At 35.5% G+C, this 25,058-nt stretch overlaps 1 protein-coding gene across 1 annotated transcript in view; it reads right to left on the reverse strand.

Moving 5' to 3' along the window:
• Positions 1 to 832: 832 nt before the first annotated feature.
• The window catches only part of LOC145666611 (glycosylated lysosomal membrane protein B-like), a 66,314-nt gene continuing 42,088 nt past the window's right edge, over positions 833 to 25,058 (reverse strand). The window contains exon 6 of the mRNA XM_081734044.1: positions 833 to 8,256. Coding sequence (XP_081590170.1) covers positions 8,085 to 8,256 — 172 coding nt within the window. The 3' untranslated portion in view covers positions 833 to 8,084. The remainder of the gene's footprint in view (positions 8,257 to 25,058) is intronic.

The raw sequence follows: 25,058 nt of genomic DNA on the forward strand, positions 1-25,058 counted from the left end.
ATTCCTACGTTCTATTTGTCCTGAAGTAATGACTTCAAGTTCAACAAAAATGAACAATGAAATAATAAATAATTTCACATGTAATATCCTTGTTAATACTATTGCCGAAATATATCTTAAATACACGCTTTCAAGCTTAACGTGGTTGATAAAAGCGTGAGGCACTTAAAGGTAAAACCACATCAAGATCTTGAAGGTGAGATAGTGGAGTTGGAAACTGCCTATACTGCAAGGGATTCAAGCCCCGATCATAGCTCGGAGTCCATGTTAATATAAGCCCCGTCTTCCATATCCTTGATGTTGCCTAAGGACACAAAACGTAAAAACTCAAATCAAGAAGCTATCCTTAGAATAGTCTAGTACACACTTGTTTATCAGTTTCTGCAAAAGTAGTTAATTTGATTTTGAGGGACGGTAGCGAGAGAGGTAAATATAAAGGAGGTGTAGGAAAGAAGTCACCAAACCTTTGGTTTCGGCATATGCACTTGCGAAGATATCAGCATAATGAAATGATACGCACCTTCTTATTTCCGTGAAACTAAGCAAAGCAGAGGAAGAGGAGAGGTGTTTGCCTAATTGATTCCCTGCCTGGTCAGTATTGTTCCCTTAACTTCGGTGACCTATAAATTCTTCGTAACACGAGAATACCTAGGTATTTCAAATACAGAAACACAAGCCCCAACTAAGACAGAAGAACAATTCTTGAAAGGAATCTCGTTTCTTTTGATGCATATACGTACTTCGAAATTCATTTTTAAAATGGACATTTAGGATACAAACTACGAACTATTTGTTCTTTTATAAGCTCAGAGGTAAAAATAAACACGTGATATTTATTTAAAAATAGTCTTTAATGTACATTTATAGAGCATTGTATCAAATATTTACACAAAAACTGACATTTTACGTTATCAGTTTCTTGTCACATTGATATCACACGAGATAAAGCTCGAACATATCACCCGAAAGATTTACCCCCACGCACTGAAATGAATCAAATATATATATATAAACTAGTACATCCAATTCGATCTTATTATGTATTTTGTACAGAAGTACATGACTGACGTTGAAGTTTACCATATATTACGCCTTAAACAAACTATTTGTCACACGTATTTCACCAAATGGTATATATATATAATCTACAATTTTGTAGCTATCATTTTACAATTATGGTAACACAATCATTTGTTCTTTCCAGATAATTTCAGGGAAGACGTACGGGTGCTAAAATGAAACGCAATACTTTGAAAAGTGCTACACAATTCCATCTGTTCCAGGACTATTAGATTAAATTATGCGTTTTTTCCCCTCAACCTTACAGATAGCAATAACAGCAATGACTAAACAATGAACACCATAATGTATATATAACATGGCAGCGAAAAGATTTTACAAATCGTTTATCAAAATAACCACACAAACGAAGTAAGTAAATCAGTATTATGTTATTTCTCTTCATTGAAAAATGCACAAGATCAACATGGTACTTCGAATAGAAACAATGGATCACGTTTACTATGTGGCATTTACAACCTACATTTTAAGCTTTTTCAAAACAATTAACAAGTGGCAAAATATAGACACTACCCCTTTAGGAAAAGAATAACGCTGAGCCAGTTACCATTTCTGTAGATTAGACACAAATGTCTGTCTTGGAAGACAACTAGTGCTCCCACTACTTTTATAAGCGATGTCAGACTTAAGTTCTGAAGGCAAATCGAATATGAAGAAGAGAATGTAAGTGACGATGTCAGCTAAATCTCGTATATATGAGCTCTTCATTACAACACAAATACTTGTCATCAACATTTGAAATGGTGAAAAAATTGCTGGCAATATTCGTTGGCCTTATTCAATCCTGCAGAACTGTTTAATTGATGCTACGTATCGAACAACTAAGGGAGTCGAGACAGCACTCTTTAGTTGAATTCAGCAAAAATAAATAAATAATAATAATAATAATAATAATAATAATAATAATAAAAATAAAAATAAAAATTAATAAATAACATGATTTACACAAAATAAATAAAAATCAGAATTAAGGAATCATTTTGAACAGTGAAAATTAATGATGTAACTTTCCTATTCTAATTTATGTGCTTGCTTATTCTGACTTTTCTTTTTTGTATGGATATTGTTTCTTTAAATCTATCTGGTATTGTTTTATTACCTAAAAACCATACTCATATTTATTTTGGACAGAGAATTTCTTAGTTTTTGCATACTGAATATATACTATTTAGACCCTGAATTTACATTGTGCTTTCAAACAGAGTAATGTTACTTATATCTCCTTTATCACTGAAATTATCACTATTCTTTGCTACCTGTTACATGCAATTCTCGACTGCCTCTCAAGTGTGAAATTAATTCCATTGTTTGGCAATCCTATGTTCTCTCACAAACAGTGCCCTTTAATCATCCGGTTCTTAGGAATTCAACAAGATATCGAAGTTCTTAAATGATTTTCAAAGGCGGCTTGCACGTTGAGGTAAAGCTATACTTAATGCTAAGGTTACATTAGATTCGACGCACTCAGCTATCAACCATCAAGCAAACCGATGAGGCTATTTAAAAAAAAAAATCTGTATTATTACTTTTTGTGTTCATGAATTCACTTGTATCTATGCATTTGTTATATATCAGGATCTTGGAAGAGAAAGGACGAACTCAAAAAATCGATTTTTGTTCTCGCATCGGACAAGTCTGGACAACACATAGACACCGAGTTTGCCCTGGTCCGTCCTTAGTATTCTCACAGTTTCCAGATAAACAAAGATTCGCCCTTGTTATCTTAATGTACTTGCAAAACTTTCAGCTTGATTTTCCAATACCCCGATTTCAGGATTCACCCTCTCTCTTCCAAGGTCCTGGTATGAATAAATTGTATTCACTTACGACGAAGATCTACATTCTATAGAAACAAACAATTGGTATAGAGCCTCATTGACATGAAATTAGCTGGAGGTGCATCTGAATAATTTCAGATTCAATGAAGATATGCAATCCCTATAGAAACAGATAACTGGCACAGGGCCTTCACTGTTGTGAAATTAGTTGGAAGTGCATGTGAATATTTTCAGTTCCGACGAAGATCTACAATCTTTCCACATCTACAATAGGTAACTAAAATACAGACTTCATCTAGTGAAATTAGCTAAAAGTGAATGTAATTATTTTCAGGTATAGAAAAAAATCTTCAATCTCTGTAGAGCTGCTACAGAGCCTTCGCCACAGTGAAATTAGTTGGAAAGTACTAAAATTATTATTAAATTCTATTGCAGTCGAACATTGTGATCGTCTTTTGTATTAACATTAATATAAATACAGAAGTATAATAACTTCAGTTTGTAGTTAATTCAGTAAAATGCGCGACTTTCATAATTCCATAATATGTTTATTTTCAGTTTGGAAATGCTTAATTAATCAGCTTGTACTTCAGTACATGCAAGCAAAATTTCTTCATATTACAAGTACGAAACAGGATTAATATTGCTAAACAAATTCTTTCACAGAAACCTTTTGAGTTTCGCTAAAATACGGAAAGGTTGGAAAGCTTCAGCTTAAGTACTAGTTTTTAATCTTTTAAAACACAACAGTTTTCATTTGTAGATATTACGTTCTTTGGTTTTAGAATGTAACTGAGACAACTGAATCAATCTAAATGAGAGGACAATATATTTCCTTACTATGGAAAAGAGATTAAATCAGATCTAAAGAACTAATTGTGATTACATACGTACGTCACTATACTGATTCAGTATTTTAAAGAAAACAAAGTTATACAATTCTGTACATACGCCACCTTACAAATATGGATATAATGACTGAATATTGTCTTCTACAATTTGCTGTACTGTTAATTCCAGTTATCTTATTTATTATCTAAATAAACTGAATATAAACTACAAATGTATTTTGTAAAACTACCGAAGGAACATTCTGTACAAAAATCGGGAAACATATTTATATATAGGTATTTACCTTGTTTTTACAGAAATTTTCATTAATTGTATCGTAATATACGATTTTCTTTTTTTTCTTTTTCTCTTTCTTTCTTTTCTTTTTTGCACATCCGGCTCAAAATTACAGCTAATGTAATATAAATATTGTTTTTTTTTCACATGTGCATATTAAAATATAATATGAACATGTTAAAACATGGTTTCGTAAGTCATTCTTTTCTGTTTTACCTACATATTCCATATACGTTGATGTCACGTAATATATATATATATATATATATATATATATATATATATATAATGAAAACAGAAAGGAAACAATCAACTACTTGCAATCAAAGCATATATTGAACTTTGTATCACTAAAGAGTTTACAGGGTATTTCTTCTATACATGGGTAGTTCGGCAAATTCTTTGAACTTCCCCTGTTGGATTTTACAACAGTATCTCTTGCTACCCCTATCTCTCTTTTGACCGCATTTGCGGGGTTGCAATCGCAGCACTTACTGTGTCTCGTGTCTCTTACTATCTCTCCCAAATTCCCAATACTACTGCTAATGTGAAACAGATGTCAGGCCTTCACATTTTGCTATAATCGACTATAATGTATATGTATAAGAAAACTATATATGTTGAACAACAATCTGCTAATCACTGACTGAAAGGACGGCATTTGGAACTATGGCAACTAAGTACTCCACGTGGACTTGACGAGCAGTTGTCAAATGCTGGAAATGAGGGTTCTAGTTGGCCATTTAGTTATCGGGGGTGTTTTCCACAAGTTCCCGCGGACGATGACTTATTTATGGCACTAGCCCCCACACGTCGAAAGCGGCATCCTTTATATACAAACTGCACATGTATAGATGGAATACACTTTACTCGAAACTGATACTGAAATTAGCTTCAGAAGTATAAAAGTAAAACTATGCAAAGACACAGGAATACAGAGAAAAAATTCTTATTTACAAAAGTACGAATAAGCGTAAGAACTTTTCTGAGAACAGTTTAAAAACTGTACTACTTATAGGAACAGAGCTCTGGTTTTAGCGGGTTCAATATCTCGAAGTTTATCGTTCGTAATAGGTGAACATACTATTGTTTTAACTTATAAAAGACGAAAGATGGTCACTTAATAATAATAATAATAATAATAATAATAATAATAATAATAATAATAATAATAATAATAATAATAATAATAATAATAAATAGAATGAGCATACTATATATCCCCAAATTGATAAAAATTATTTCATAATGAAAGTTTCAAATTATGGTAATTTACTAAAACGTATAGACTTCTGATTTGTATAGACTACAATGAAGACAACTTTTAATTTGTACCGTTAAACCATTGCCATCTCTAGTAGAAGGACACGTGCAGAGAAGTGGAAGATTCCTTTTTATTGGTTTCTGTTAAGACTAAAGACAGCAATTGTGTGCTACGTCGACACTAATTCTTCTGTAGTGTCTGGATACAAACGAATTACGCAACATCACCAAAATCGCAGGTTACGTTGAAGTTAATGGACTCAGGCCATTTCACGAGACAATTGAAAGCTAAAGAACAGTCAGTAGTGCGAGTATGTATGTAATATTTTTACGTTTTTAATTTGATTTTAAAAAATGAAGGATGAAGGGAATGATAGTAAGCAGTGCAAATTTGGTTTGTTACAGAAAAAAAAAAAAAAAGAAACTTCAAAATAAACATGAAATAATAATTAAATTCCTCTTCTTCCATCCCATAGGGACGCAATTTTCAAAACTTATGTAAATTAATGATATACGTATTGTGTTAAGAATATATTTGTCCTGCGAAACGAGAACTTAATGTCATTTCTCAAGTAGCAAAAGAAAGTTGTAGGTCTTAATGTACATATGAAGGTCTACAATTCCTAAATTACTTTCAAATCTTATACATTTTCTTAATACTGGAATTTTTATGAAATGAAATGAAATCTTTTACGTCCCGCCCTTATGCTGGCTAGGCTAAAGGAGACAGTGATAATGAGAAATTAATGAAGAAAGTGGAAGGAAGCGGGAAATCCTAGAAAAAATCCACGCACACGGCGTTTGTCCACCCGAGCTGGGTTAGAACCAAGGACTCCATGCACCAGGGGTGAACGCATGAGTGGTATTTTCATGTATTGTTAATAAAGATATAAAATCATAATGACGGAAACCGGGTACAAGTTCAGATAACTACTGCAAAACGAAATATGGGTCTGTCGTTTCTGGAAGGGACAAGAAGATATGTAGATTTTAGTTTCAACTTACAAACGCATGAAGAAGCTGAATTCTATTTAAATTATACATACATACTAGCAAATGTTACCGTAACCAAAATTTTGGATGTCCCTCCTCCTGTGTTTTCCATATGAATTCGTGCAAGTGAAGTGACATATTCTCTAAACCAAAAAGTTCTATTATATCAATGACATGCCTTTACATCCAATGGTTCAGGAAAGACTTATAAGCACAATATTTTCAAAAATCAATTTTCCTTTGGGAAAAGTTTGAGTGTTCGAGTTTTACGTCGTTATGCAACACCGAAGTTGTGAAGGACGGGAGCTATTATTAACGTGCACGAACAAGGCTTGAATCAGTGTAGTTGGTGGGTGCACAGACCATCGTTCAACACTCCTCACAGTATACGCCGTTCCCCACTACACTATCTCCGCCTCCAAGAGAATAGCATTACAGGACCATGCTACCTGCATCTCATAAGAAAAGTATTTAATTTTGCAAATCGCTCAAACACATACTTCTTTACTCTATGTCTCCAACTTCAGTTACTTGGGATTCTAGGATTCTTTTAGTAAACATTTTTCTTTCTCTTAGGTATGTATTTCCAGAAATTACTTATCATATGCTGTCCTAACTTCACGCTTCTAAGCAGAGTATCAGCTAGGCGTTAATGAATACGTTACTTTAGCCTTTTAATAATAGAGATAAGTGGTTTTACATTAATATTTAATATATTGATTGCACTAGAGATGGGTGCTCATTTGTGCTGTTTAAGTAATAACCTACTGGTAAATTTGGGAATCATCTTATAAGCACACAGTAACGCCCGAACTTTTATGCAATATATAAACATTACCAGAAGACAGAGCGGTCCTACTATTTCGCTAAAATAGCACTTTGTTAGCAAATACTGTGTTGCCAGCCTAAAGGCTGAGGCTTTCTACTAGAAATGGCTAGAGTTAAACCTAATTATCATCTTGGCATGCATTATTATGCACTAAATCCTCGTTCATTTTGTTTATTTAACATGTAACAATACAAAATGTATGACTAAAAAATTTGCTTACGCTTTGTTATGGAAAGACAATATTGAGTTAAGATAATGTATCACATGAAGATTTTTTTCAATACAATTAGAAATGTGACTAATTTATAATAAACCATAAGTCGTTATTTAGCTTAAATGTCTAGGTTGTGCACGTTTGATACGTGCTATGTAATCTCGAAGGCACTTTTTTTTTGTTTCATTTCAATTTATGGTAGATTTTATTATCCATCTACATTAAAATGAAATAATTACAACACTATGTTGCCCATACTGTAAATACTATAAACAAACCGTACTCAACACTAGTACATTTATTAGGGAAAATAATTTACTAAATTATTATAATCAAACACAGCAGAATATATTTACGAAGTTTTAGCATTAGAATATCTGGCCCTTAATTTTGTCTTCAATTGTACATCAATTAGATGTATCTCTGATGTCACCATACACAAAGTATACACAGCTAGTAAAGTTAAGATTCAGTTTTGTTCTACTCTCAATGAAAAGAACAAATACTTTCGCACTATTATACACGGAAGATTCGCCACGAAAAGAAGAAAGTAACAGTCGAATTTTCAGATAATAAAATACATTTTAGTGTTAATATATGTATATATCGTAAAAAAACAAGAAACCCAAATGATTTCCAAATTATAGGTATCTACGCATACCCACTTTATGAACATGTAGGTGAACCCCGCACTTCACCATATTCGACGAATAGTTTATCAAAGTCGGAATTATCACATATCAATCCCTGAATATTTTATCACAATCTATTTTGTAAATTATAAATAATGAACTTTTTTTCAGCTACTAGAAAACAGATCATCTTTGTTAGCAGAAACTTTCCGAACACAAACATAAATGCCACCAATTATAATCAGGAGAGCAGGAAGGCCTAAACCTATACTGATCACTAATATCACTAATAACGAGAACTTGTCGTCTATAGGCTGACCATATCCAACCATAAATGTCCTGAAAAAATATAAAGAAAAAAGCATATATTAACATGTCGAATGTTGACAAAATATTGTTTAAAAAATCTGTTAATCTATTCTAATTAAAAAAAAAAAAACTTTTAGCTTATGCTAAACATAATTTAATTCACTCATTACAACATCCTAGGGAAAGTATATGGCTAGATAATGGATCACTGGAGTCCCTGGTTCTATTCCAGGCCAAGCTTCTGGTGGACAACCAATTTCTCTCCCTTCTTACGTCCTCTCTCAATTTTTCATTCCACAATACACTTTCACATATCTGCTCCTTTTAACTATAGGGAATAATCGCGAGAAGTTAAGAAAGATTTTATTTCGTTCCTGTGTAACCAAGTAAGTTACTATATTACTTAGCTTAACTATGTGTAATTCACTTAGTTAACTCCCTACAAGTTAAATGTATCTTACACATATTATGTGAGTAGAAAGAAACACGGAATCACCCAGTCAACATTTTCTTGGTAACCTACAGGATGATTGTAAATACAATACCTATTTTTAATTTAGATTATCCTAGAAACTAGCATCAGGTTTAGCTGGCGTGTAACGATGTTTACTAATGTGAGGTTTACCATTTATGATTTCAGAAGTTGATCCAATGAAAACAGCAAAACGGCTGATGTATACAGCGTACAAGACAGCTACGATTGCCGCCAGATATGAAGTTTGGATGTCGGAGACCGACAGAATGGCTTCCACGAAGCCCCGATCTACCCCCTTAGGACTTCTTCCTTTGGGGTTGGGCTACGGAAAAGTGTACAAGTTAAAACCAAGGGATATTAACAGTCTTGAACAAAATATCCGTGAAGTATTTGCATATGTTCCAGTCGGGATGTTAAGAAGAACCGTAGATTCTGTTCCTAAAAGATTCCAGAAGTGTGTGGAAAATATGGGTGCATACGTTGAAATGTAAGTTCATAACCAAATGGTACACTCTAATAATGTATTCAATGGAAATAAAACTGATAGGTTGTTTACTTTTTGAAATATTCATTATTACTAATAGGTACTGACTTTACAACCACCCTATATATCTTTCGAAATTACACGCCTTAGATAATTTTGAAAAGTAACAGGTACATTCTCGTGTATTAAGTATTCTATTAACAATTTCTCTTTCTGCTAAGAGCATTTTAGTAATAAACAGAATATTCCAGTATTTGGGTGTGTAAATGATTCCATTAAAAAGCAGTATTTTCATACTTATTATTTTACTGCTAAATATTAGTCATTATAATTATTATTATTCGCACTAATCTCACATTTATGATCCTGCTATAGGAACAGTGACAACTTATGCTTTCGATACCTACTTATCATCTGAAATTATGTCAAATCCATATTGTTAGTTTTAACTCTGGTAAATGAACCTCAATAATGAAAATTAATTTATAGTGCTCTTAGTTAATTCTCAGAAATGTTCATGTACTATCAGATTTTTCCATTTAAAATCTACTTATTGTAAACCTTTTAGGAATGAAATTTCTTTATTTCTCTTTCTAAACTTCCAAATGACACTGTGCGCAAGTATGGAAAGTTTTATAAAGCGACTATGTTTGTCCGTCTATCTGTTGACAGATATCAGAAAAAATGGTAAAAGATAGTGGAAATTATTTGATACGGATTTAACGTCCCAAAAATGGGTTTCATCTCATCCTTTATTATAACCAGACGTGGTAGAAATAGCGAAAAATAGTTTCTGATAAGATACGGCACCATAATAATGGAATCCATCTTTGTCCTGATTACTCTACTGAAACAAGGACTCAATAATGATCTCCACAGAAAAAAAAAAAAAAAAAAAAAAAACCAGATAATACCAGCGAAATACAAATATAGTATGTAAGTGTACACTGATGTCCAAAACTTGCGGGATAAGTGAGAACCATCAAAAATTGGTACAAATATGTTCCTCCTCCTCCAGAAGTGTGGAACAGATTCCTGTCAACAAAACAAATGCTTGCAATGGCACAAACACTGAAAAATAGTCCGAGTTTTTGTTGGCAAAAACGTTCAATACGGGGTGTGGTTGTCACGAATAGCTAGGCAGGCTGCACAACATGCACCCATATTATGAATTAGACAATCAAGCAACTCCTGTGGTAAAGCATCCCACGCTTACACAAGTACTTTGCGCGGTTCAGCAATTGATCATGGTGGAGGGGTTATGGCTGCAACCCATGTCCGAGGTCATTCCATGCATGCAAAATGGGATTGAGGTACCGCGCTGGCCACTCGAGATGCGTGATGTCTTCATGCTGCAGGTAATCCGCCAACTATGCCTTATATGAACGTGCATTATCATCCAGAAAACGAAATTCAGGACCTATGCACCACGGAACAGTAGGATATATTCTTCAAGGATGGCGTTCCTATAGAGACCAGCTCTTTCTATATGCTGCTGGAACACATGAAGTGGCCGTACGGGCCCCTAACATGATGCTACCATATACCATGACACAAAAGTCTCCATACCTGTCCCTTGCAACATTTTGGTAGTAGTAACGTGTTCCTGGTGCCCTCCAAGCAAACAGACGGTGAGAATAGCCCTCCAATCTGAATCGTGATTCGTCACTAAAGAGTACACTAAAGAGTCTATTGTTCTGGGGGTCCACTTACTATGGACTATACACTACAGTAGGCGTGCCCACGGCTGCTGTTGTGTGATGGGTAGGTGTGCATACAATATGAATTCGTGTAACCGCAGTATACAGTTTGACGTGATAGTGGGTTCCACAGACAGCTGCAAGGTCTAGAGTTAATGTACCAGCTGTGTTCACTGGTCCTCGCCGGGCATTTAAGACAAGATAACGATCTTCACACGGCGTTGCTGCATGTCAACGACCTCCACCATACTCTCTTTCAATGTTTTTCACAGACAGGAAATGATTCCACAGTCGCGACAGAAGATTGCACAGAACATTCAAGTACCCAACCACACCCTGCTGAATGTTCCATTTCTAATCTATCGATGACCCGATCGCGCATTACATCATTGATATGTGTTTTCTGAGCCATCGTGTGTTCCTAAGACACGTTCACTATGATAGATATGCACTGCACACTCCGAAAACCACAACTCCCTGATTGCATGTTTCTCCGGCTACGAACGTTCTTCGTGACTCCGCAGTCATAAAGAGAAGTACCTGAGTCACCAAACGGCATGGTACCTACGCTATTCCAGTCAGGTGTTCCAGCCCGATATCTGGCATTCACACATTACATAAATCACAAGACTAGAATACATACAAACGAGCAACTCCCTATAGGGCTATTGAAATCAGTTTAGATCGTCTGCACAACGAAAGAACCAATCAACGTTCTTGGTGGGCCGGACATGTGTCGTCGTGTGTGGATGGCGCTGTCATCGGTCTTGGAACTTGACGACATAGGTTGTCATAGTAACCGGCGGATTCTTTTTGTTTGCTTCGCATCTCAGTGTTAGATGTAGTGCAGAAAGATCAGATAAGCTAATATTCACTTTTTCTTGTACTGTCTCTAGACTGGACGTCCCTTTCCAGCTTTTTTTAATATTAATAAAATTTTCTTCCTTTTAATGTACATAGAATTATGTATATACTGATACAAGTTTGGGTAAGAACTTGTCAGATCACATTTCCAGAAGATATATCTATATTTTTATTACAAACTATTACTCTTTCACTCGTTTAGTTACATTTGGGAAACAGTTTTTCTGTTGACGTACTTCGCGGAACTTAGATATTTTCAAAGTGAACTCTTTTAGTTGACAAATGTTAAAAGTATATTTCATATTTCATTATTAAATTTGTTTTTATAGCAGCAAGATTGTATACTAAATATCAAAAATATCTTATGCTTTTTCTTGCAAGCTGCAACTACAAAATATTGCGTCTGTGATGTTGTTCAGAAATTATTTTTGAAAGGTGAGTATTACTATTCAATATTACGATTGTATAACAAAATGAAAGAAAAATAAGAAGACAAAATAACCTAGTCTGTGGTTACTTTCGAAATTTCCACATAGGTGACGTCAGATCGAATGTTTAGTTTCGTCGTCGTGTGTTAGAGGCGCTACTGTCGCCAAGTTTCCAGTTTTTCTCTGAGTTTGCGGTCTGTATATCCTAGTCTGTGACATAAATGTTACTTTCCAAAATTAAGATTTCTTAAGTTTCGGACATGGGTATTTGGTGAGTCTACCTAGGAAGAATTTGTAGTTGACTTGGAAAAAAAAACTTTATAAGCGTGAAGCTCAATCTTTCCGAGGAGCGTGTAAGTACTTGAGGCAACTACTAGCGCCGTGAAGTGGTGACGTCACACGTCAGTCGAGACTGGATCGTGTATGAGTGAGGAACGTCTTGGTGCACATGCTGTGATGAAGCTCGTACCGGTCGCCCAAAAATAGTGACAACAGAAGGTTTATGACAATTGTGCTTGATACTGTTCTGAATGATCACCATATAACTATCAAAACTATATCAAAGGGTGTGAAAACGTCAACAGTGTGTGTTCAATCCATTATGCATGGTGTCCTACAAATGAGAAAGTTGTTCGCATGATGGGTTCTATGAAATCTCACTGTTGATCAAACGTGACACCGAGTTCAGCTTTCAGAGGCTCAATTGACCGATATTCGTACTGATATGAGCGATTTTTGTAAATCGCGACCTTTTGTAAATCGTGACCCAGGTTGAGACACAGGTGTATCATTTCCACCGGAAAACGAAGGACAGTCGTAGCAATGGAAACATGGCACGACGCCACCAACCAACAAATTTTGTACTCAACCCTCAACAGAGAAAGTGACAGCATCCATTTTTTTGGATGCACAGAAAATTGCTGTTGTGTGACTTCATTAAGAACGACCATACAATCAACGGGGAGTATTACTGCAATCTTCTGCAGCAGCTCGGGCCGCAACTGCAGGAAAAAAAAAAAACTGACAAACTGAAAAATGGCGTCATTTTCCAGCAAGACAATGCGCTGACTAGGGGAGTTATTTGGGACCATTATGTCAATGGACAAACCCTCCCTCCCCGGCAAAATCTGAAATGAGGCTAGTGGCGCCATCACAGAGCCCATGTCACTCTTCAACTCGGTATTCAGATTGCTGCCTTCGAATTGTTATCGCAACCACCCTATTCACTGGACTTCATGCGTTCTACCACCCGTTCCCCGTACTGAGAAAACATCCCTGGGGACATTTTTGTAGTGATGAGTGATGGTGTCATGGATACTGTGAGTGTCTGATGTGAGGATCAAAATGAATTTTGTTTGTCATGGGCCGACAACACTGGAGTACCGCTGAGAGAAATGCATAATACCCCAGGGGGACTACGGAGAGAAATCCTAAAATAGCACGCGCTTGGAGATTCCCTTCCTAGGTAGGCTCAAGATTTGTCAAACCCCTATGGTACAAAACAAGATGAAGTGATTTTGATATGGATTCAACGTCTCAAAGATAGATTCCATCGCTGCCTTTATTTCTCTACTGTAACTGGAAGTGGTCGAAATTTACCACCAGTTACAGTTTCAATACTGATCCTCATAGAACAAAAAGGTAGTGGATGGCAAGAAACGGTTTTCCCATATTTATTCAGTTCCAATAATGGATTCCATTTACGCACTTCTTTCTCTATCAACACTCTAAGGGATAGTACAGTTTTAATATTGACTCCCACGGAGAGAGAGAGAGAGAGAGAGAGAGAGAGAGAGAGAGAGAGAGAGAGAGAAAAGATAAAAGAATAGCGATAAATGTTTTTCGATATGTTTATTTATTTATTTATTTATTGAACTTTAGCGTCCCTTTTCTGCAGCGAGGTTTTATGACACGTGAACCTATAGTTTAATGTGGAATCCGAACTACGGTAATGCGTTCAAATTTCAGTGCTCTACCAATTCTCACTAACTTTTAGTGAGGGCAGTTAAAGGGGGAGCCCGGCCAACTTCTGTGTTGTGTTGCAGGGTGAACGAAAACAAAATAAAAAATCAAGTGTACCACTTCCACTTCCATAAATGAGACATCAACGTTTAAAATATTTATATGTATTTTTGTAATTTTAAACTCCATTAAAATTACTATTACTTTTTTGCTATAATAGTAAAAATAATAATTAGTTAAGAACTAAATATCTGAACAATCAACACAGTAAAACTCTGATCACTGTAAGCTCTCCGCCGTTCCACGAGAGAAACAGTATGGACATATATATAAATTTTAGAATGTATTTTGTATTCGTATCTTAGTCAATAAGTATCACTTAAAAGAACTCAATCACAAGTTTAAGTGCTCAATTACGAAAACTGCAGGAGGCAGTTCTGTCTACAGTCTTCGAAAAATACCGTATTTGCGTGCATATAAGCCGCGTGCGAATATAGGCCGCACCTAAACTTTTGACACAAGATTATATAGAGAAAAGTAAATCTCGAATATAGGCCGCAGTACTATATGTACGAGAAAGTGCTTTGAGATGCATCTCTCTCATTTCCTTTCTTTAACTCCTGCATAACTAAGGGTGACTCATGAAGATGGCCTTCTTTGTAATAGTGACTCTGAGCAGCATTTTGGATCGTCTAGCGAGGATAAAGAATCAGACGCTGGTGATGCTGAGATGGTGGGAAGTGATTATGCTTGATTTGGGTGGGCACAAACAAGCTCACACAGTTTTGCGAAACAAAGTTGTTTTTCTTTTTTTAAGAATAGTTACTGTATATAAATATTCCGTATATATTATAATACTGTATAACAAAGATACGTATTCCTGTTAATAAAAGTGTACAAGTGTTACCGGCACCCAATGAAAGTGGCAATTTTTGCGAACAAGGTATGTTTTGATGGTTTGTCTTTGATGGTTTACAAACGTAACAGCAGTAACTTGTAATGGTATTCATTTCAATCCACAAAATACGTCTACATGTCATTTAAATTGACGATTTATGATCTGAGGGGGGGAATCTCGATTATATACCTATTTTTAAGCCAAAATTTTGGGGGAAAAAATGTGATCTATATTCGCGCAAATACGGTACTCCCCTTTGTATTCATTCCTCCTCCCCCACACCAACGATAATTTTGGTCCCTCAAACTAGAGAAACACAAATCAAGAGGTATTCCAGAAAGACAGGGGAAGGGAAGCTCTTTCGCCATCCCTGCGACAAAAAACATACATAAATACATAGAGAAAGAGATGCGAAACTTTGCACAATGAAACTACAGGAAGGGGGACATCTATCCATATATTGGGTACCATCACCAGGTGAACAGTGTTGCCAACCCAATATAAAGTTATGATTTTTTTTTTAAAATGGAATGACCTAAATTTAATTTCATAATTCGAATCAGCAATGAAAACAAAGACGAAAGAGATGACACTCGCAGATCAGTGTTGCATACTTTTTGAGAAATAACGTTAAACATGTGTCAAATTTAAACGCCTTTAACACACACAAGGAATGAAGTAGTAACTATTTATGCACATTAAATTAAATACTGGGAAGAACTCTTTAAAATGACTTCAAGTTTAGAAGGATCCGTTAAACAGTGTTGCCATAACAGAAGAGAGAAAAGTTGAGTTTTGAAATAGTGCAATAACTTGGAAAAGGTCCCTAGTACAGTATGGTTTAAAATTCGTAGAGCAAATCAGTATAAGGAACATTGTCACGTTTATCGATAAGTCAAATACTTACCGAGATATTCGGTACTCTGCAAAAGCTGAGAATTTTGTGCTGTACAAGATGGTAACACTGTTTCAAAATTCCCTTTTTTCAACTCTGCGTTGGAGAAATAATCAGGTAGTAATCTGTGACAGAAGTTATATTCTGTGACATGCCGAACTAAAGCAAACTATTTAAAATAAGGAAAATATTTTTTCTGTTTCATGAATTTTGTAATGTATGTTACGAATAATTGTTTTTTGATCATCATAAACATATATTTCTTCAATTTAATTTCTTTCTCCTGAATATAAGTTAGAAAAGACAATAAAAAGTAGATATTAATAGTTGCCAAATTTTAATTGAAAATATATAGGCTAAGTTCTGCTAAATAGTAGCAAAATTTTTTTGATTAACCAATATTTATACATACTGTCCAATTTTAGGGGAACATACACAACTTATTTTGTATTCCATTCACCACGAAATTAAGTACAAATAATTTACAAATTGTTTTTTTAAGAAGTGACTTGCATTTATGCATTCATAGACGTCGGTTACCCAACAACCTGTGTTAGATGGCCATTAAAAACAAGAGATATATCTGATCGGTTAAGAAACTGAGAACCTGGTGGGTGCATGAACGGTTAGATCCGTAGTGTGCTGGTAAGTAAACGAGTACAGTGTCAAAAAAAAACATGATCAAGTCTATGCTGGATGGTCACAAAAAGCAAGGAAGTATTTAACCAACTCAGAGCAGGGCAAAACTAGTGGAAACTCAAGGTGTCTATAGGCACCAGGCGCGTTAGCAAAGGTGGGTATGATTGTAAACAAAATAGTGTAAAGAATATTCCATAGTTCTTCTGCAAATTATATGCGACATCGTATTCCTTAGCGCAGCTTAATTTTCTGTATAACGTCCCAAGTGTATGCCATTTAGGCTAAGGTGGACAACGATTAAGGCAAGTGGCTGATGATAGAAGAATTAATGGGACGAGAATGTGAGAGAAAGCGAGAGTACCCGACAACCCCATGGACGCGATGTTATCCACCACAAACTTACTGGACAGGAAATCGTATCAGGGACCTCACCCACCAGAGGTAAGCGCTCTACCACTGAGCAACCGTGCCCTCGCAGCTTAACTTTAAGGAGGCATAACCACACAATTTTTCCTATTATAATTCATTCAAAATCTTTTACTTTTTGTACAACGCTTCACAATAATTGAATACAGATGTATGATATAGGTTTACTGCAAAATGATATGTCTAAAAAGCGATTATTCTCGAAAAAATACGTACAAACTTCTGCATGTTGATCACTAGAAACTATCATTTCATCTATTTGAACAGAACGAAGTTGGAAACTCACTCGGGCTTTAGTCCGTATGGAGGAGGCATGTCAGTGACAGTATGTATGCGCGTAAAGGAAGACAAGGGAGAGAAAAAAAGCACCATCCTTTCAGGATAAGCAAACGTGGGACTGTGTCCGTAGAAAACAAACAAACACACACACAATTCGTACTTATACCTGAATTTAAAACCGAAATGCTTATTTTCGCTTTGTGTTGACGCAAACCGTTACAAAATGAGAGGGTCCAGGTATAAGTACGAGGGTCCTTTCTATAGTCTTGTACATAGCCCATGCACGACCGTTTGAGTGGTTTGATCCAGTTCACGTTTAGGTTAGTTGTGAGTCAGGGTTTGGACTTGACGATTGTTTCTGTGTTTTTTGGTTTGCGTAGCTGTGTTGTGAGAAATTCAGTGGTGAACCCGACTGAGGTTGGGTTCACATGATGATAAGCGTTCCTATATCAAAATCGAAACTCTACATGGAAAGAATCCAACTGAAATTCACAATGTTTTGCGGGAGGTTTGTGAAAATATGTAGTGGATCACATCACTGTATTACGTTGCTCAGCTCGTTTTCGTGAAGGTCTGTAAACACTGCGGACACCCCAAGAAGTGAAAGATCATCAACTGCAACAGACTACATCTCTGAGATTATTGTGAATGACATTTTGAGAAAGGATCGACGAAAACATGTAAGAAAATTGCATATGAGGCCAAAATGTCACTTCAGTTTACAGAATCATTATTGAGAAGCTGAAGATGAAGATGAGATGGCTTCCGCATGATCTGAGTAAAGAGCAGAAAGTATGTCGCAGAAGAATCGCAGAAAAATTGTTCTAACGTTATCAAACAGAAGAAAATCAGTTTTTACGAAGAACTGTTGCAATTGATGAAACCTGGATATGAAAGTTTGAACCAGAACTGAAGTTTCAGTCGTCACAATAAAACAGTTCAGACTCTTCACGCCCGAAGAAACTCCGCCGGCAACAATCACAGGTTTAACTCACGAAAAACTTCGCATATGGTAAAGATGGCTACAATAGAATGCCACAGGGGACGTCTGTACCAGGCGTATATTACAAGCTGTTTCTGCTAAATTTTTTGCGCCCGAAAATTCGTGCAAGAAATTCTGACATGCTTGCAGCTGGTATCCTCATTCTAAACGACAATGCAAGGCCGCATAATGCTCTACAAGTAAGGGTGACACTTAACAAGTATGGATAGGAAATACTTTTCTTCCCAATATAGTCCTGATTTGAGCCCACCAGACTTTGATTTGTTCTCCAAATTGAAAGAACCATTCTGTGGAAAACGTTTTCATTCGATTGACGAGGCTTTCAGTGAAGTGACTCGAGTGATTAAACACATCAACAATGAAGGTGTCCTATCCAATATACAGAATTTACAAAATGTTGGGAAGCTGTCATAAACAAGTATGGAGATTGTATTGAAGGCATGTAAAGGTATTTTGTACAATAAATTATTTAATTCCATAATATCTTTCAGTGTGCAGAACTTTTGAAATGACTGTCGTACAATATATTGCAAAAAATATTCCGAACAGTTGCTAGGACATAATACTGTACTTAACGGTACATCTAAACACTAAATGCAAACATTAGAAACTATTGGTATCATAACAAATAACAGTGTATGAGTGTAATTTCATAATAATTTTCGCAAAATTTGCGAATCGCAAACGAACGCAAATAATGAAATAAATAATTACAATTCCATAGGGCTACCAAGTATAGCGGAAAAAAAGCCAACCTTTACATTTCGTTAACACAATCCACTGCAGAATGAAGCAGTATAAAACATTTTAAGACATTCATTAATTACGACCCAGCTGCTGCGTATGTAAAAGAAAACTTGAACCTGTTATTCTTGTGATATTCACATTTGTGTGTGCACAATTCAGATATTTTTACGTTTGGTGAATTATCATAGAAGGAGTTTACCAAATGTATACTTTGATAAGCCAACCTACCTATTCTAACTCATATATTATGTTCAAGGACAAAAAGAAAGAAAAATAAAACACCTAAGTAAAATTTTAGTGAACCCCATTAGCACTATATTACAGAAATTAAACATATCACGCGTTATTGTGCGTGAGCCTGTGTATAGTACATTACGTCAGTCTTACTACTTGCATTTTGGTCAATTTATTTACCTTTGAATTTATAATAAATATGGTGCTGGTTTACTTTGGCGCACCAAATTTTGAAAGATTTACAGGAAAAATTCCGTACTTAGCATGAAAAAAGACATTTATAAAGAACAAATTTCTGCAAGCGATACCGTTAAATACAAAGTAATACACTTGTATTTTATGCTTACAAGTGTAGGTTACTAGTGTAAAATCCTTACGAGTACTTTACTACGGATAAAATAAGTGAGTGCATATAAATGATGGTTGTATTAGAAACTATTTTCCACCGGTGCTGTATTTGTGCACAGTGTACAGAAATTGTATTTTATGTTCACAAGTGGAACGCCACAAGTATGAAACCGTGACAAGTATTTTGAAACTCATATCTGCCAAAATCCACTCCTTTCAATATCCTCATTTTTGCATATACCAACTATCGCTGACGTACCCGCTCCCTTCGGACGCACCCCTCGCTAGGGCTCTCCAGCTTAGCCCTGCCGTGTCTCGGTTAGATAGCATTCGTGCTTTTTAGTGACCTACTAGCACAGGTTATTTCTTGTTTTTTGCATTGCAGTTTTTATGTATACATCCGGATGCCGTATTTACACGCAAATCATAGAATTCTAATTTTTCAACAATTGACTATGATAGTACCCTTGAAATTTAACTATGCAATTTGAGACGTTTTCATGTCGGCCAGCGCAAATCATTTAGTAAATAATAAGAAGGAATTTATGTAAGAATTGTAATTTTTGAACAATTATTTCGAGTGGTGCGGCAAAAGTAAACCTGAACGAGAAATATTCCTAAAAGTGTGCTTAAAACATTATGTCGAGCTTCAAATGAGAGGCAGTAGCGCGTTTCATATGTCGAGCTTCACATGAGAGGCAGTAGCGCGTTTCAACTTATTCGTTGAATTGTAACTACACATTCAATAAATGAGCTGACAAATACAGAAGATAACGTGCAGTTTGACAAGCTGGCGGCAAAGTAGAAATTTAAAAAATACACGAATTTTATGGTACATATGTATTTACAGAAAAATGCCTATTTCATTGGTGCATATAGGCTACAACTCATACAGCTAACCTTTGCAGAAATTTATAATATGGTAGCAAAATAATAATAATAAATAAATACTCAGTTTGGGCCACTGATTTTAAAATTTTAAGTTCCTAAGTGGGAGTTCATCTGTACTAAGTATACCACCCACACAAAGAAATTTGTTTCGTGAACTGATGGGTAATGCGAAAGACTTTGGGAACTATTCCGATATGGATTGCGTCAACGCAAAGCAATATTTACAATTTTGTTACTGATCATCGGCGTGGCAGTTATAATGACTTCTTGCATTTCTTGTATGTATAATTTCTTGAATATTGCTTCCGAATGATCCCCTTAGACGTATGTTAGCAAACGAAGGAAGTGGGTAAATATCTTAGTTACACCCACCAGCTACAACACAGCCAAAGAAACGGTGCTTGGAAACCATCCTTTGTATTGCTTCAATTGCAACAAACTGTTACTTACAGTCTGTTACAAAATAACTGCACCACCTAAGAAAAATCTATACATTTTGCGAATCGTTATATACATTATGAAAGATGTTAATAGCAATGGTTTCAAATTATTTCTCATACATCGTTTGGTGTTTTATCTACTGGATATATAGAGACAAAAGATTCAAATACAATATATTACATAATACTATGCTACAAATAGCCATTATTACAAAAAGTACGAATATATTTGTTTTCATTAACTTTGTATGAACGCATGTTAGCATCTCATTAATGAACAAGAAATGGGTGCGAGTTTTTTTGAACAGTACTGTTAAGTGTATAAAAGCCATAACTGTATATATACCTCATTCAGTACTATGTATGTTTCCGATGTGCAGCTTTCAGTGCTGCCAAGCTACTTGGCATGCTGTGTACGAGAGATTGGCACAAGGATTCGTCTAACTCAGGGAACCACACTTGCATCACAGCTTTAATAAGCTCCTTTATTGTTTGAAAGCACTTTCCTGAAAGCTTGCGAGACATGATATACCATAAATTTTCAATAGGATTCATGTCTGGAGAGTTAGGTGGCCACCACAACCTTTGGAAATGCATGTCTGCAAACCACTTCTTAACTACAGCAGCTCTGTGACACGGCGCATTATCATTTTGAAATATGAAGTAATCTAAGTTTTTGCATGAGAAATGATCCCTTGCTGTTGATAGAAGGTTAAAGTTTAAAATGTCAATGTAATACTGTGCGTTAACTAACCTGCTGCAAATTTCTAATCTTCCGACACCTTTCCACGTGAAACAGCCCCACATCATTACACTCTCACCAAACTTATCTGTCGGTGATATTCAGTCGTTAAGTTTTTCCCCACTTCTTATCCATAGTCGGACGCCACTGTCGTTCCCAAGCACCCTAATTTTTTTCTCATCGGAGAAAATCACATGTTCTCATTCTTCCACACCCCACGCTTTGTACATGGTAAGAAAGTGTTTCCTGGCTTTTACGTGATTTGTGTTAAATATCGGCTTCTTTCTAGGTGTTTTCCCCCGAACTCCTTGTTCCTTAGCCGTCTAACAACTGTCACGTAGCTTACACTAACACCTGCACCATCGGACACAGTTTGAGCAATTTATAGTGAAGATGATGCTCTGTTTGTCAGAGCTATGGCCTTTATTTTTCTGTCTATACGATGGTTTGTTTTTGTCTCTTGGCCACATTTGTCTCTCAAAGAGGACTTATTATACATTGTTTGCTTTTCAATAACTCTACCAACCGTTGTATGATGCAGTTCAAGTTGTTTTGCAATTTGTTGTTTCGACACGATAGTTCAACGCCAGTATCTTCCCTTTTTTACGAGGGGATGTGTCGTTCACTATTTTACTCATGTTTAGTATGCAATCACACTAACTATTGAGGAACAATCACAATGCACTATGTATCATATACAGACCATAAACAACAACCCAAAAGCACAAAAGGCCACGTGTGGAACAAATTTTCATTCACAACAATTAGCAAATCAGCATTCACTTGCTCATACATGAGGCAGCCATTTGCATAGTGAATGAACTGCCACCTGTTGAGCAAAGATCACACATAATCCATGAGTAGTAATACACAAAAAGACATCAAAATGCATTGACTAACAAGTGTATGATACGTTAAGCCCCTTTAGAGATAAAATTAATTAAACATTTTCTAAGAGAAATTAAAACCTTGAAATTTTAGCAGGTGGTGCAGTTATTTTGTAACAGACTGTATTTCATTCATTCGTGTTTAAAAAAAAATAGTAACAAGTCGGTAATATTTACAGATAATATTGAATTGTTTTGATATTACTCTCCTAAAATTGCACGAGAATAAGTATATTCACCGCAAGAAATAATTATTAGGTAACTCTCGTAAACGTATTTCTACCATTTTGTTGAAATGTGTGAATTCGTATTACTAACTCAAGAACAATTTATATCCACATTACGTTTAACTAGTCCCTTCAAGAACTTAAGTGGGTTTCAATTCATTGTATGTCCATTCATTAATGTTTTATTTCGTTTTAATCATCTCTTCACGATTTCTCCAACGCTGAGGGGGAAAAGGGAATTTTGAAACAGCGTTACCATCTTGTACAGCACAAAATTCTCAGCTTTTACAAAGTAACGAATATCTCAGTAAGTACTTGACTTATCGATCTCAAATAAACGTGACAATACTCGTTATGACATACTGATTTGCTCTATGAATTTTAAACCATACTGTACTAGGAACCTTTTCCAAGTTATTGCACTATTTCCAAACTCAATTTTTCTCTCTTCTGTTGTGGCAACACTGTTTAACTGATCCTTCTAAACTTGAAGTCATTTTAAAGAGTTCTTAGCAGTATTTAATTTAATGTGCATAAATAGTTACTACTTCATTCCTTGTGTGTGTTAAAGGCGTTTAAATTTGACACATGTTTAACGTTATTTCTCAAAAAGTATGCAACACTGATCTGCAAGTGTCATCTCTTTCGTCTTTGTTTTCATTGCTGATTCGAATTATGAAATTAAATTTAGGTCATCCCATTTAAAAAATCATAACTTTATATTGGGTTGGCAACACTGTTCACCTGGTGATGGTATCCAATATATGAATAGATGTCCCCCTTCCTGTAGTTGCTTTGTGCAAAGTTTTGCTTCTCTCTCTCTCTCTCTCTCTCTCTCTCTCTCTCTCTTGGTTCCATTGTTATAAAGATGGGACATTATAAATGGTGCATCCGCTATATATATATATATATAAGGTGGCCCAAAAGTAGGTATACAGTACCGTACTGATCAGCTCATTGTATTTTATATCATTTCTTATTGTTATCCATCAGGTAGACTTAGTTTCTTTATTATTTGTTCTTAAAGTGTTTTTACTTATATCTTAAGCTCGGAAGAGCCGAAACAAATAAACTCATAAACTAGAATGTTATATTACATTTATATTTATAAAACTAAATTTGTAGTTGTGTGTAGCTGGTTAAGAGTGATTAACTGTATAACAAATGAGCGAGGTGTAACATAAATTTATATTTCGTTAAAAAAAATTAAAGAATAAAAAGCTTTTTGTTACAAGGATAGTGTGTCAGTGGAACTCTATAGCACTTCTACAGCACGATCTGAAAGCAGACTTACAAGTGTAGTAGAAGCAGCAGAACTAAGAATATCAGCGAGTGTGGACAGCCTATCAAAGATGAGACAGGACAATATAAATATTGCCATCATACATGCACGTACAAGTGTTGTCCATAATCAACATTTTCGTTTTAAAAAAGGGAAAATAAAATATTTTAGATATTGTATTCATTTAGTATCGTGTTTTAATTACAGTACTTATCTCTGTTGATGAAAAATACTGAAGATTTATAATACTGAGTGTCAGTTCGGAATATCTGAATAGTAAATCACAATGGTTCACTACCGAACTGTCAGCTATAAAGGTGAGCACAAATAATTTGTTTTTTGTTGTTTTCTCTTCTAGGTGTCGTCAATAGGGTCGTTCTTCTCTCTCACATAAGGGTTATTCATTCCAAAAGATGGTGAGATGGTCCAGGGATGGGGCAACTCTGGAATACCAGGGATTCCACCAGTAGACAACAAAGGTGGAAGGCGATGCCTCACACTGGAGTTTACCATTGTAGGTAGGTTGCTATTCCGAAACACAGAGATGGTTCAAGAATGCACCATCTGAACGGCACCTCACAGATGTTACGGGGTAACAGAATACAGTAGTTGTTCTGCTACCGTACACAATGGAAGATAAAGAACGATGCACTGGGTTCTAAAGTTCAGTACAAATGCGATGGTACCACATACCACATTTTGAATATATACCACATTTTTGGTACCATTTCAATCAAACGTACCTGTTTACGGTTATTAAGCATTTAACATCCGTTGTATTTCCCACTGTGAGTGCCTTCCAGTACTCAGTAACAAGGACCGGGGAATGCTGAATGAGAAAATAACTTCAGATATGAAATGTTCCATCTGTATGGCACTTAGTATCATGGCCTGTTCAAACTTAGATATTCTACATCACTTTGCTATGATGAGACTAAAATATAAACTCTGACATAGTTATGTTCAATCTGACTCAAGAAA

This window comes from Thermobia domestica, chromosome 12 (genome assembly GCF_964235325.1).
Source record: "Thermobia domestica chromosome 12, izTheDome1.hap1.1, whole genome shotgun sequence".
In the NCBI taxonomy this organism is placed as follows: domain Eukaryota; kingdom Metazoa; phylum Arthropoda; class Insecta; order Zygentoma; family Lepismatidae; genus Thermobia; species Thermobia domestica.